The sequence below is a fragment of the Pelophylax lessonae genome, assembly GCF_965119305.1.
Source record: "Pelophylax lessonae genome assembly, chromosome: 4".
Taxonomy (NCBI): Eukaryota; Metazoa; Chordata; class Amphibia; order Anura; family Ranidae; genus Pelophylax; species Pelophylax lessonae.
The window spans coordinates 445,967,248-445,982,565 of NC_138771.1; the positions used below are offsets into that span (position 1 = coordinate 445,967,248).

Below are 15,318 nucleotides of genomic sequence, written 5' to 3' on the forward strand. Positions count from 1 at the left end.
GCATAGGGCAGTGCCTAATACTACGTCATCACGCACAGTGGCCCCCCCGGCCAGAAGGATCGAATGTTCGATTAGATTGTGCTGCAACTTTTTAGGACATGCCAGTTTATAACCATTTAAAAGTGAGTGCACTATTTTTATTATTTAAAAAATAGATTTTTAATCAGCAAACTACACCATGAGGTTTGGTTTGTCTTCATACCCTATTGCTATATAAACAGAACGGGATCAAAAGCAGGAGTACACCATTCCCTTGGGCAATTTTGGGGATTTATCCTTAAGCGCTCGGCCACTCAGTAGAATGAGGGCCCTGGTGATCTGGTAAGCATTCAATGTATCTCAGTCCCTATTGGAAACCTCTGGGCTTTTCCTGCAGAATGGAATCACCTTCTGCACTTAGTGGACTATTTTTGAGCACAACAGCACTTGTATATATGGACTTTTATATTATTATTTGATCACTTTCATTTTGGATTTGTATGATTGTTATATTTTGAACACTTTTTTGTACATCGGATTGCGTATCGGATTTGTTACTACTGATGCAACAGATGGGCAAAGCTCTTATGGGTGGTGATAGGAGATATACTATCCTAATTGATGCCCTACCAAACCTGTCCGATTTTAAAGGCATAGTTACCGGTATTTATTTTTCAAAAGATAAATACTAATGAATGCATCCATATTAATAAAAGAAAAAAAATGTGCATTGCTCATGTGACATTACAGACCACATGATCAAGCACAGAGGAACACTTCACAAAGAAATTAACCATGGCCCTCTAACTAAGGTCTGGGATTTTACTGTATTTTTTATATAGTTCAAGCAATTATGATGTGATTTTAGAACACACACACACACACACCACGTGTTTTAGGGCCCATTCATTCTTGTACTTGAGGCAGAGAACATTGCCCCAATGTACAACAATGCACCTGGAATACCTGCAGTGCATTGCCATACACTATGAATAACAACACAAATCACTATACTATAGAACCCAACATACAGGGCATCACAACACACATACTGTGTAGTGGTGCAATGCCTTTTGAAAAAAAAAAGGGGTCTGCGCATTTTTCCATCGTTGTGCGTTTGCAGCCTATTCATAATGAATGCACTACTTTAACGCACAAGGCGCTAACACACCACAAAGGAACGCCTTAGTGTGAAAGTGTAGGCATCTCACTTGCAGAGATTTTTTTCTCACTTCCTGTTGTGTCTCTGGGACAGGAAGTGGTGAAATTCCCCCAAAGGGACACAGAGAGCAAAAAAATAAACTGACAAGAATTGTAACTTTTTCCTACTCTAAAACATAAAAAAACAAACACTTGGAGGTGATTTTCTACATTTTGGAGAAATAACAGGAGGTTATTAAATTTGCTGCAATGCAAATGAATTGAATGATAAATGAGAGCACAGAAAAGAGCAGTCCCCACATTTTACTGAGCTATAATGACGACCATGCGATTATCTCTAGAGCATTGGACCCCCCCCTGGGGATGGAGTCTCATATGTTTGTGGAATGACATTCTTTTCCAGGCAGGAGGGTGCAGCAATCTCAAGCTGCCACAAAGATATTTACAACATCTTCAGTGAGTCATTGCTGGGCAACTACAATTATCTGCAGATAACTTCCAGGCCCCTTCACTGAAGTAATACATTGTTACCATTATAAATACTATTTCTTATAAAGCACCAATTTGCTCTTCTATCTTTTGACCTAGAAAAAAACCCAGAAAGCTACCATAAATAGATTAAAGGGCATCTAAACCCCAAAGCAACGTAATATAGTGCAGCTTAAAGAGGATGTAAACTCTTCCTTCCCCCCCCCCCTGCAAAGTAAATGCATAATGTGCTAGTATGCATCGCATACTAGCACATTATGTGACACTTACCTGAAACGAAGTGTTGTCCCCGCTGCTGGCCGCACCCATCTTCCTCCCGGGTCTGCCGATTACAGGTGTATTACTGGCCGGAGCCGCGTGACATCACTCCCGCACGGGAGCCGCCAGTCACGGCACAGGGCTCTGAAGAAGTGGCCGTTTCTTCACAGCGCATGCGCCAATGACGTCATTGGCTGCATGCAATGTAAATATCTCCTAAATGGTGAAAGTTTAAAAGATATTTTCAGTACCTATAGGTAAGCCTTACCTATAGGTAAAAGTCATAAAAGTGGGTTTACAATCACTTTAAAGTGTTACTAAACCCAGGACCCTGCATTCACTATATCTGGTCTGCCACAGTACACAGAACATGGAAATGCAAATATTTTAGTAAATATAAACTGCTAAATACCTTTTCTCATCAGCAGTATACAGCATTCTTGTGACTTCTATCAGTGTCTAGTTAAAGCTTGTAGGAGGAAGTTTCATTCTCCCCTGACTGTCCTATGAGGCTGCTGGACCCCTGACCCTCCGTACAGTGCTGATTGGCCCTGTGCTGACCACATGCATCCTCCCAAGAAAAGAAAAAAAACTCTCAAGCAATACACACCAAACTGAGCATGTGCAGCCTGTCCACAAGGTTTTGTACTATCTGGAGATAATTTGGGGACAGTGGAAGAAGGGGAGGAGCAGAGAAGACAGGATCAAACAGCCTTTTTACACAAAGTGCAGGAGTAAACCCTTAGGTCCCACAGTGAGTATAACAAGCATGCTTTACTGCATATACAGACTTGATTTTAGTGTTGTGGGTTTAGTATCACTTTAAAGAAGAATTACAGGATTTTTTTTCCCAATGCAGTGGGTTAACTGCAAGCTTTTTGTCCAGGGGTGGGGAGATTACCCAATTCCCCGATCCTCCAAGCACAAGACAGGTCCCTGCCACTCCTGCCCCCCCCCCCCCCCACATTAGCAGTCCTGTGCACTGGACTGTTCCTGACGTCATCACTCCCATAGACGGTCCACCGCTGGATGTGGGGGGGGGGGAGCTATTTTCCAGAAGATCGAAGGATCAGGCGAGTACATCCTTTGTGCGCCCCAGGACAAAATGAGTAGTTAACTCATGCAGGGCTGGGTTTTTTTCCAGAGTTCTGCTTTAACAGTGCTGGCTGTACTAGTTTTTGTAAGGGCTCTTTCACACGGGCGTTCCGTATGTCCGTTTTTCATCCCATCCGTTTGCGGATGAAAAACGGACATAATGTATCTCTATGTAAATACGGATGTCATCGGATGATCATCCTCTGACATCCGTTTTTTGTCAGTTCAGTTCAGTTTTTTTGAACGGAGGAGAACCCTATTTTTTCTTCCTTTCAAAAAACGGAACTGAAGCAAAAACGGATGTCAGTGGTGTCATCCGCAGACATCCGTATTTACATAGACATACATTATGTCAGTTTTTCATCCGCAAACGGATGGGATGAAAAACGGACATACGGACTGGATGACACCAGTGTCATCCGTGTCCGTTACAAAAAAAAAAAAAAAAGGACCTGATCGGGCAAAAAAAAAGGAACGCCCGTGTGAAAGAGCCCTAAGACTTTTTTTTGCATTATTTTCACCTGGTAATCTTATCTGTAACACACTTCCATTCCTACAGTGATAATGCCAGCTCTCCAGAGTGTCTATGGAGAAGCAGTGTTGTCACTCTACGATAGGGCATATCTTAGGACTAAAAAACATCTCCTTCGTTATTATTATTATTATACAGCCCCAATCAGAGGCGTAACTAGAACCTTCAGGGCACCCATGCAAGAAACCATTAAGGGCCCCCCTGACCCCATCCTGGAGCCCTTGCCACTGATCCAGGGTCCTTTACTCTGATCGCAGGGCCCTTTTATTATGGTCCCACAGCAGTACCTTTTCATGAGTTCTGCAGCGGGACCCCTTCTTGCATAGTTGCCAACCTTTCCAAGAAAATTTCAGGGACACTTTTTTTTTCTATGTAATCAGCCAGCTATTGTAGGCGGAAAACGTATCTTAATTAGGGGTGGGCCATTTAAAATGGGCATGGTTCTATAAGAACCATCTAATGCCATACTTCTTTGCACATTTCTACACCCCCCAAAATGCCTTTGTACCCCCTGCACATCTCTATACCTCCCAAATAACTCCTGTACCCCTAGCACACCTCTGTACCCCCTAGCACATCACTGCACCTCCCGGCATCATTCGTACCCCCCCCCCCCCTGCCCCCAGTACACTTCTGCAACTCCTAGAATCCTCTTTATCCCCCAGCATGCCTCCATACACCCATCAAGTCTTTGTAAACAAACCCCCCCCCCCCCCACACACACACACAGCTCTGCACCTCCCAGCATCCTCTGCATTCCCCAACACATATAAGTACTCTGCTGCACATCTCTGCACCCCGCAGATCTGCATCTTGGCACCCCGCACACGGCTAAGGGCAGTCCTGTCAGCTGGATCCGCTAGCAAACGGATGACAGGTCTGTGCCTGCTCCACTAATGCAGAGTGTACATAGCTCGATGTTCTCTAGGGGCTGTCCGATGGAAACGGACCATCTCCATCCCACTGTCAACTAATGTTTTTCAGTTCATAGAAAATAAAGAAACATTATTTGAGATTTTAGCTTGTTTAAAGGAAGTTACAAGGACACTGGATTTCTAACAGGATCAACAAATGTTAAAATGTTTTCACCCTGAAAAAAAATAAAAATACAGCCACCAAATCTTAAGGCTGGTACACTGCAATAAATTATATTTTTGCTGAGATATATTGTATAATATCATATACCAATTGCTGCCACGTCTGGAAATCCCATATCTACATGCTCATTGTGGGTCAGTGACTCACCAATTAGTAAGCAATTTGAAGGGTGACAGCAAAGATGGCATTAATGCCAAGACTCCACCACACTAGGTGAATGACACATCTTCAACTGAACAGAAGATGGTCAGCGCTCTGAGAGCATTGCTATAAAGAAAATCAATTTATCGTATGACCGTTAAAGCTCATGCCGCTTTAAATAAAGTGCCACATTGCACTGCCAGAGTCTACAGGAACCACTGTCATATGTGAATGGATCAGCTTGGAAAAAAAAAACTCACCAGTGTAAAATCAATGTACATAGAATATGCCCCCTCCTGCCCCCCAAACCAAAGGTATAACTAACACCATAGCAGACCTTGTCACGGTTATGGGCCCAGAGCTGTCTGGGTACTTAGTGATTCAGGCCTCATGACGCACCAGGGACTTCCAGGCATGAAAATACACCAGTTTGCTTACACTGTGCAGAGGAATGTGCTTGTGTGCTCTCTGCCCCCCAACACTTACCTGATTCCTGTATCGATTCAGCACTGTGCCCATCTATAGTGGCTCTCTCCTATCTCACACAGGCTTTGCTGAGGCAGCAGGAGACATTGGCTCCTGCCGATCAAACCCTGTGAGCAGAGAGCGAGAGGCAGAGCTGAGATGTGCTGTGTGTGTCTATGGATGAGCACAGCCCGGCTCAGGAGCAAGTCTGCACGTGTGCCACCACAGCAAGTGGCTTGCTTTGATGGCAGACACAGAAGAGGAGGAGCAGAGAGCACCGTTGGGGAACGCTAGAAGAGGAGGATGGGGGCTGTTCTGTGCAACACTATTACACAGAGCACAGTAGTATAAAATGTTTGCTTTACAACCGCTTTAAAGTATATTTGCACTTTATATTGGAGAAACCCCAACTACATGTTTGTGTTCCCATTCACATAGCATATGTAAAATAAATAAATAAAATTTTAAGGATAATCAGTCTCAAACAAGTGTTGAGTTTTGTGCCTAAAGCGTATAAAAAAAAAAAAAAAAATTAAAAAAAAAAAAAAAAGTGTTTCTTCAGTTTTGGATACATACAGTGGGGGAAGGGTTAGATCCCCTGTCAGGATGTCATTGCTAGTCAGTCACCTCACTTTGTTCTAGAGATCACTGTCACTAATGGGAAATGTAAAACGTTATACACTCAGCAACAATACTCAGGGAGGCTGTGGCAAAAAAAATAGCCACCACACCATTACACCACCTCCCTGAACGGTTGATACAAGGCAGGATGGATCCATGTTTTCGTGTTGTTTACGCCAAATTCCTACCCTACCATCTGAATGTGGCAGCTGAAATCGAGACGCATCAAATTGTTGCTGCTGAAGCCCATCTGCATCAAGGTCCGACGTGTTGTGCGTTTAGTTATGGTATTCTGCATACCTTAGTTGTAAGGAGTGGTTATTTGAGTTACTGTTGCCCTTCTATCATCTCAAACCACTCTGCCTGTTCTCCACTGACATCATCAAGGCATTTTCATCCACACAACTTCCGCTCACTGGATATTTTCTCTTTTTCAGACCATTCTCTGTAAACCTCAGAGATGGTTGTGTGTGAAAATCCCAGTGGATCAGCAGTTTTTGAAATACTCAGACCAGCCCGTCTGCCACCAACAACCATGTCACGTTCAAAGTCTCTTAAATCCATTTTCTTCCCCAATCTGATGGTCAGTTTGAACTTCAGCAAGTTGTCTTTACAATGTCTAGATGCCTAAATGAATTGAGTTGCTGCCATATGATTGGCTGATTAGCAATTTGTGTTAGCAAGCAATTGAACAGGTGTACCTAATAAAGTGACCGGTGAGTGAATTTTGCTTGATTCCCCTATTAACATAGACAGTGTTGACTGGGAATCCCTCCCATGGAGCCATTATGATCTCCTGGTGGGAGCAATAATTCGCATGTAAAATCTGTCAGGCTGGTTGTACCCAAGTTGATTGATTGATCGATCAACTTGGGTACTTTCAGCCTGCCCATACATGGTTCGAATCTCGGCAGGTTCCTGCTCAACCGGCTGAGACTCGAACCGTCTATGGTCGGCTTTACAGTGACACCAGCTGTTCTGGTGAAGACATATATATATATATTATACACACACATACATAGTTAGATCCATAAATATTGGGACATCAACACAATTCTTATCTTTTTGGCTCTATACACCACCGCAATGGATTTGAAATGAAACAAATAAGCTGTGCTTTAACTGCAGACTTTCAGCTTTAATTTGAGGGTATTTACATCCAAATCAGATGAACGGTGTAGGAATTACAACAGTTTGTATATGTGCCTCCCACTTTTTGCGGGACCAAAAGTAATTGGACAATTGGCTGCTCAGCTGTTCCATGGCCAGGTGTGTGTTATTCTCTCATTATCCTATTTACAAGGAGCAGATAAAAGGTCCAGAGTTCATTTCAAGTGTGCCATTTGCATTTGGAATCTGTTGCTGTCAACTCTCAATATGAGATCCAAAGAGCTGTCACTATCAGTGAAGCAAGCCATCATTAGGCTGAAAAAACAAAACAAACCCATCAGAGAGATAGCAAAAACATTAGGTGTGGCCAAATCAACTGTTTGGAACATCCTTAACCACTTTAGAACCGCTCACAGTAATACTACTGCGGCAGAGTGGTTCGTTATCGTCCAGCGACGTAGTATTAACGTCGTTGGACACTCCCCCTTCTGGGCGGCGCTTGCGCGCCGCCGGAGGCTCGCTCCCGCTGTTTTCATTCACAGCGGGAGTCGGGCCAGGGGAGGAGCAGCGGCGATCGCCGCTGCTCTTACCCGATCGTCGGGGATCGAGTCTGGAGATCCGCCCGCTGTGTGTAAACACAGCGGGCGGATCTCCATAGTGACAGGGAGTGACAGATCGGACTGTTCAGCATAGCTGGACATCCGATCTGTCCATGACTCACACAGTCACCTCCCCCCCTACACGTCAGTAAGCACCAGGCATACATTAACCCCTCCCTCTCCAATAAAATTAACCCCTTCCCTGCCAGTGTCATTTTTACAGTAACAGTGCATATATATAGCACTGATTACTGCAGTAATGTCACTGGTACCCCCAAAAGTGTCAAAAATGTCAGTCAAGGGTCCGATCTGTCCGCCGCAATGTCGCAGTCCCGCAAAAAATAAATCGCAGATCGCCGCCATTACGCGTTAAAAAAAACCCACCAAAAATGACAGAAATCTTTCCCTTTGTTAGTAAACGCAATAACTTTTGCGCAAACCAATCAAAATACGCTTATTGCGATTTTTTTTACCAAACATATGTAGCATAAAACAAATTGGCCAAAAATTTTTAAAAAAATTGGTTTTTACATCTTTTTTGGGGGGAATTTCATATAAAAAAATGTTAAAAATATTGTTATTTTTTCAAAATAAACGCTCTTTTTTTGTTTATAGCGCAAAAAGTAAAAATCGCACAGGTGATCAAATACCACCAAAAGAAAGCTCTGTTTGTGGGAAAAAAAGGACGTAAATTTCGTTTGGGTACGGCGTCGCACGACCGCGCAATTGTCAGTTGAAGTCGCACAGCGCCGAATCGCAAAAAGTGGCCTGGACGGAAGACAGCAAAATCCTCCGGTGGTAAAGTGGTTAAAAAGAAAGAACGCCACCGGTGAGCTCAGCAACACCAAAAGACCCAGAAGACCACAGAAAACCACTGTGGTGGATGACCGAAGAATTCTTTCCCTGGTGAAGAAAACACCCTTCACAATAGTTGGCCAGATCAAGAACACTCTCCAGGAGGTAGGTGTGTGTGTGTGTTAAAGTCAACAATCAAGAGAAGACTTCACCAGAGGTAATACAGAGAGTTCACCACAAGATGTAAACCATTGGTGAGCCTCAAAAACAGGAAGGCCAGATTAGAGTTTGCCAAACAACATCTAAAGCAGCCTTCACAGTTCTGGAACATCCTATGGACAGATGAGACCAAGATCAACTTGTACCAGAATGATGGGAAGAGAAGAGTATGGAGAAGGAAAGGAACTGTTCCTGATCCAAAGCATACCACCTCATCAGTGAAGCATGGTGGTGGTAGTGTCATGGCATGGGCATGTATGGCTGCCAATGGTACTGGTTCTCTTGTATTTATTGATGATTGCTTTATTGAGCAATATTATCTGCTCATATTCAGCCAAATGCTTCATAACTCATTGGATGGCACTTCACAGTGCAGATGGACAATGACCCGAAGCATACTGTGAAAGCAACCAAAGAGTTTTTTAAGGGAAAGAAGTGGAATGTTATGCAATGGCCAAGTCAATCACCTGACCTGACTCCGATTGAGCATGCATTTCACTTGCTAAAGACAAAACGGAAGGGAAAATGCCCCCAGAACAAGCAGGAACTGAAGACAGTTGCAGTAGAGGCCTGGCAGAGCAACACCAGGGATGAAACCCAGCGTCTGGTGATGTCTATGCATTCCAGACTTCAGGCTGTAATTGACTGCAAAGGATTTGCAACCAAGTATTAAAAAGTGAAAGTTTGATTTATGATTGATAATCTGTCCCATTACTTTTGGTCCCTTAAAAAGTGGGAGGCACATATACAAACTGTTGTAATTCCTTCACCGTTCACCTGATTTGGATGTAAATACCCTCAAAGTAAAGCTGAAAGTCTGCAGTTAAAGCACATCTTGTTTGTTTCATTTCAAATCCATTGTGGTGGTGTATAGAGCCAAAAAGATTAGAATTGTGTCGATGTCCCAATATTTATGGACCTGACTGTGTATGTATATATATATATGGGAATTCTTCTTACTTTCTGCTGCTTCTCCATGATGGGAATGGAAGTGAAATGCTCCCAACAGGACACAGACAGCCAAAAAATTATCTGACAGGGCTTTTAAGCCTTCCCAGTTCTATCCAAAATAAACTATACATACATCTTAATTATTTTAGTAATTTACAGTATCCTCTTTTCATGTATAATCATAGGAACACCTCCATCGCACACCAGGCCAATGAGTACCCAAGGTGCAGGGTCCTGAAGCACCACATCAATCAAAAAGAAATGATGTTTCCAGCATACCTTAGGTTCACCACACACACTTAACAATCTTTGAAAAAAAATCTATTTTAGATCTACCAAAACTATGTAACAATTGGACCCAACTAATCTATCCAATCAATCTGTATTAAAGCAGGCAGGCCTCTGCACTACATACTGGTGGGTAGATCTAATAAAGATTGTGCAATCAGATTTGAATGTGTGTGGCGAGCTTTAAGCCGGCCTCAGGCTGAGATTTTTTTTTCCTATGAGACCACAGGTTGCAGTCAGTGTTGATGGGAGAATCCCTCCTGCTGAGCCACTGCCTTCTCCTTGGGGTGGGGATCCATGCCAGAACACAGTGATAACCGCTAGTGGCTAGAACAGCCGCTAGCAATAATTGCATTTAAAATCTATCAGGCTGGTTGTATCCAAGTTGATCGATCAACTAGGGTACATTCAGCCTGTCCATACATGGTTCAAATCTCGAACCGTCTCTATGGCCAGCTTTAGTCTTCTGCAATAAGAAACCACCTTTATTGACGTTTGATCAGCTATTATTCACTGTATGACATGCTGAATGAACATCAAAAAAGGCAGTTCTTAACTTACAAGACTAAAGCTCGGCACACACGTTATAATTGGACTGCACCATCTGTTAGATCTTATTGCAGAAGGCTAAGGTTTGTTGGCAACATACTTTCTATTCAAGTATAAGGCCCCATGCATTTAGCCATAAAAATTGGTCTGTACTGGACTTCAACTCACATGGACATACGTGTGCCTATGTCCTTGAGTTGAGATGTATGCTATTTAGAGTTATTCTGAACCTGTACCATCTACACATTGCAGACACTTATGCCCAGTATACACGTTCCGATAATCGTACGACAGAACTTGCTTTCGACCTGATCTCACGATAATCTGATCGTTAGTACACAGCTTTCGACAGCCGATCACGACAGTTGGTCCAACAAAATCCGAAGGGACAAACAGGAAAACTTCTGTCATACGACATCTTCTCGAACGATAATCGTTTCGTCAGTACAGTATGCGTCGATTGACAAAGACCGCGCATGCTCAGAAACACTAAAATAGCCCCGAAAAAGCCTGGCTGCCATTGTTTTGTTTTGCACCAACTGATACGTAGCTACGCAACCAGGAATCCAGAATCGTACGACAAAAATCATACGATTAGCACACATTGTTGAATTCGATGTTAGTATCATGCAACAAAATGCAAACGATAAGTCGTCCGATTATCAGAACGTGTGTACGGGGCATTAGGCTGGCCATACATGTCCAACTTTTGTTGTACAATTTTCTGTCAGATCTACCACAAACCACATAATGTGAGGTCAAAGCTAAACAACACTTTCACTTGTATCCAATTAGGCAGGCCTTCGTACTACATACTTGAAGGTAAATTTCAAGAAAATCTGAAAGAAAATTGTATCATGTATGGCCAGCCTTATGCCCTGTACACACTATCAGATTATCTGAAGACTTTTGTCTGCAGATTTACCTTTTCTATGTAGTGCAAGGGCCTGCCGGATTGCATACAAATTGAAAGTGTTTAGGTTTGACCTCATATTATATGGTTTTGGTAAGTCTGCAGACAAAAGTCTTCAGAAAATCTTATAGTGTGTACAGGGCATTAGGCCTCGTTCACACGGGAGTAGTACAGCGTACACCTGCACAAGGGCCATGTTCTGGGACTGAGCACACAGCCGCTGCTCCAAATTAGACAGGCATGTACAGACTAGGGATTGACTAATTATCGGCAAAGCCGATATTTTGAGGGCCGATCTATCGGAATCGGCCACCGATATTTTGGAAAGTGCTGTACCGGAGTGGTGACTGCAGCTAGAGGCATCACCCCGGTACCAGCGTCCATAGCCGACGGTCCACTGTCTTGTAATGACAACCGATGCGACTGAGAAGCTGCTCGGCTGTCATTACAAGGAGCGGGAGACCCGGGCAACCAGTCTGCACGGCCACAGAAGACCCGATCAAAGATGCATTTGTCTCTAATCGGGTCTCCATGTAAAAACCTACGCCAGATTCAAAAAAAAATGACCAGCATTCAAAACAGACGAACTTGGCGTTTTGAATGCTTTTAAGTGCAGAGGAGGGGTTACGGGTCTTTTAGACCCCCAGATCCCTCCACTAGAGTACCTGTCAAGTAAAAAAAATATTTTTTTTTATTAAATGTATGAAAATATCGGCTAATATCGATACAAGATGACCAAAATATCGGTATTGGCAATGAAAAATTGATATCAGTCGATCCCTAGTGCAGACCTCTCATGGGTGTACACTGTAGTATACCTGTGTAAGGGAGGCCTTAGGTCAGCTATAGATGGTTCGAATCTCGGCCGCTTCAGCAGGAACTGGCCAAGATTTAAACCATTAACGGGCAATCTGAATGTACCAAGTTGATCAATCGATCAACTTGGGTACAACCAGCCTGCCAGATTTGCCTGCGATTATTGCTAGCAGCTGTTATAGCCACTAGCAATAATCACTCTCCTGGCGGGGAGCAGAAAATGGCTCGGCAGGAGGGATTCCACTGTCTGTGTTGATGGTGGAATCGTGTCAATTACCTTTCTGCAACCCATAGTTGCACCATCTATGGCCAGCCTTAAACCTCCACCTGAATGAATCATTCACTAGTCAGTGGCAGTGCAGAATGACTAAAAGAAGAGGTAATTCTGCACCTGTGCTGCTATCTGCACACGTGATATTTACATAGGCAGCAAGGTATACACAGCCATGTGCATCTACTCATGTAAACATTCACACAAACATTTACCACGCATAAATTACAGTCAAAATCAAACTGTAGATGCAAATGTTTTTTGTTTCGACTAAATGCTATGAACCAAAATGGGGCAGTGTACAAAAGCCCATAGCATACAATTCTACACCGTTCAGATCAGTATATATTATAGATCTGCATGCAGTATATTGTGCACCCATCTGAAGGAAACCTAAAGATGACTACAGCCATACGTGTGCCCACACAAACTGCTTAGCAATGCCAGCTCTCATACTTCCAATAAGTAGGATTCCTATTGAGCCAAACAATTTAATATGCAAGAAGATTTAGCCCTGTATACAACATGGGGAATTTTCAGAGGTTCTCCAGCCCCCCCCAAAAAAATAAAAATAAAATAAAAGTCAGAATCTACAATTACTATAGCTGCTGACTTTTTATAAAAGGACACTTACCTGCCCAGGGATCCAGCGCTGTCTGGGCCAGCTCTTCACCAGTCGTCATGTTGCCTATGTTTACTCTGGGAAGCCTTGCTCATTCGCAGCCTGCTTCCCATTGCTGAGCCCTTTGAATGGTCTTGCAGCCCTCTTGGACCTGTGACGTGCACCCCCCCCCCCAAAAAAAAACAAAACGTTCCTAATACAATAGAGGAGGTTGGATGAGAAGATGAACTTCCCTTTTTAAATAAAGTTCTGCTGTAAAGTGTGAATGTAGAGCTCAATGTATACACAGAGGTGAGTTATATAACTCCTGATCCGGAGGGAGACTACATACCGATCACGATCCCAGGGGTCACGTACCAATCACAATCCAGGGGGGTGTGCATAACAATCCAGGGGGGTCGCATACCCATCACGATTCGGGGGGCAACGTACCCATCACAACCTGGTGGGGATGGAACACGTACCCATCGATCACGATCCAGGGAAACGAAACACGTACCGATCACCATCCGAAGGGCCGTGCGTACCCATCACCATCTAGGGGGGGGTTAGAAATGTGTACCCATCACAATCAGGGGGGGAAACTTGTCACAATCCGGGAGGGGGGGGACACATGTACACATCACAATCCGGGGGGGAGGAACGTGTGTACCCAACACAATCTGGGGGGGGGGGGGCGGTGACGTGTGTAAACATCACAATCCGGAGGGGGGGGGGGGGGAACGCGTGTACCCATCACGATCCGGGGGGGGGGGGGGGGACGCGTGTACCCATCACGATCCGGAGGGGGGGGGGTGGGTTGGAACGTTTACCCATCAAAATACGGAGGGGGAGGGGAAACATGAACCCATCAAGATCCTAGGGTGGACGTGTACCCATCACTATCCGGGGGGGGGACGTATACCTATCACGATCCGGGGGGGGGGGGCGTATACCCATCATGATCGGGGGGGTGGGTAGGACGTATACCCATCACGATCCGGGGGGGGGCGTATACCCATCACGATCCGGGGGGGGACGTATACCCATCACGATCCGGGGGGGGGGGGACGTATACCCATCACGATCCGGGGGGGGGGGGGACGTATACCCATCACGATCCGGGGGGGGGGACGTATACCCATCACGATCCGGGGGGGGGGACGTATACCCATCACGATCACAAACCGGGGTGCTGATCCAGATGGTTGAATATGGCAGACAGAGGTATCCAGAGACATTTGATAGGATAGAGGAAGCCCTCGTGTAATAACAATGTAACAACAACCTGTAATAACAATGTAATGTGTGTATGATGACCCCGGATAGGAGGGCTCCTGCAATGTTTACATTGGACACTCACACTGGAGATAAGTTTCTAGGCAGACTAGATGAGCTGGAACAGCCCCGGGCCCATCATCGGCCTGCCTCCCTCCCCCACACCCCCTCACCTGTCAGCCCTCCGCCTTTGCCGTGTCCCCGCCGCCTCTGCAGGATAAAGAACGGGTTGGCTCTCTCGGTCACCCATAGCGCATTGGCCAGCAGCACCTCCTCCGGGTTCAGCCACATTGTGAACAGCCGAGCCCCTGGGGGGGAAGGAGCAGCGGCCCGGTGCCGGCGGTCCTCAGTGTCCGGGGAGATGAGTGTCGGTGCTCGGTGCTGCGTACTGGCCTCCTCCACCCCTCACTCCCTATGAGGTCCGGAGCCCAGGCCTTGGAGGCCGCGCTGATTTCGGGAGCCCCCTGCTGGATAGACAGAGAAATGACAGGCAGCGTTGTAGTTTACTTGTCATATTTGTTTTTGGACTGGAAGTGAGCATGATTCATAGGGAGCAGAGAGCATTGGGAGCTGTCCTCCTTCTTCACAGGGGGTGCAATGGTGGGTGAATGAGGGAGCTGTCCTTCTTCACAGGGGGTGCAATGGTGGGTGCATGAGGGAGCTGTCCTTCTTCACAGGGGGTGCAATGGTGGGTGCATGAGGGAGCTGTCCTCCTTCACAGGGGGTGCAATGGGGGAGCTTTCCTTCTTCACAGGGGGTGCAATGGTGGGTGAATGAGGGAGCTGTCCTTCTTCACAGGGGGTGCAATGGTGGGTGCATGAGGGAGCTGTCCTTCTTCACAGGGGGTGCAATGGTGGGTGCATGAGGGAGCTGTCCTTCTTCACAGGGGGTGCAATGGTGGGTGAATGAGGGAGCTGTCCTTCACAGGGGGTGCAATGGTGGGTGAATGAGGGAGCTGTCCTTCACAGGGGGTGCAATGGTGGGTGCATGAGGGAGCTGTCCCTTCTTCTTCACAGGGGCTGCAATGGTGGGTGCATGAGGGAGCTGTCCCTTCTTCTTCACAGGGGGTGCAATGGTGGGTGCATGAGG

General features: G+C 45.3%; 1 protein-coding gene across 2 annotated transcripts in view; it reads right to left on the bottom strand.

The window, feature by feature from the left end:
* TBC1D9B (TBC1 domain family member 9B) overlaps positions 1-14,696 on the bottom strand; it is a 147,952-nt gene extending 133,256 nt beyond the window's left edge. For both annotated transcript variants that reach the window (XM_082253132.1, XM_082253131.1), the window contains exon 1: positions 14,403-14,696. In XM_082253132.1, coding sequence (XP_082109258.1) covers positions 14,403-14,520 — 118 coding nt within the window. In that variant the 5' untranslated portion in view covers positions 14,521-14,696. The remainder of the gene's footprint in view (positions 1-14,402) is intronic.
* Positions 14,697-15,318: the final 622 nt, after the last annotated feature.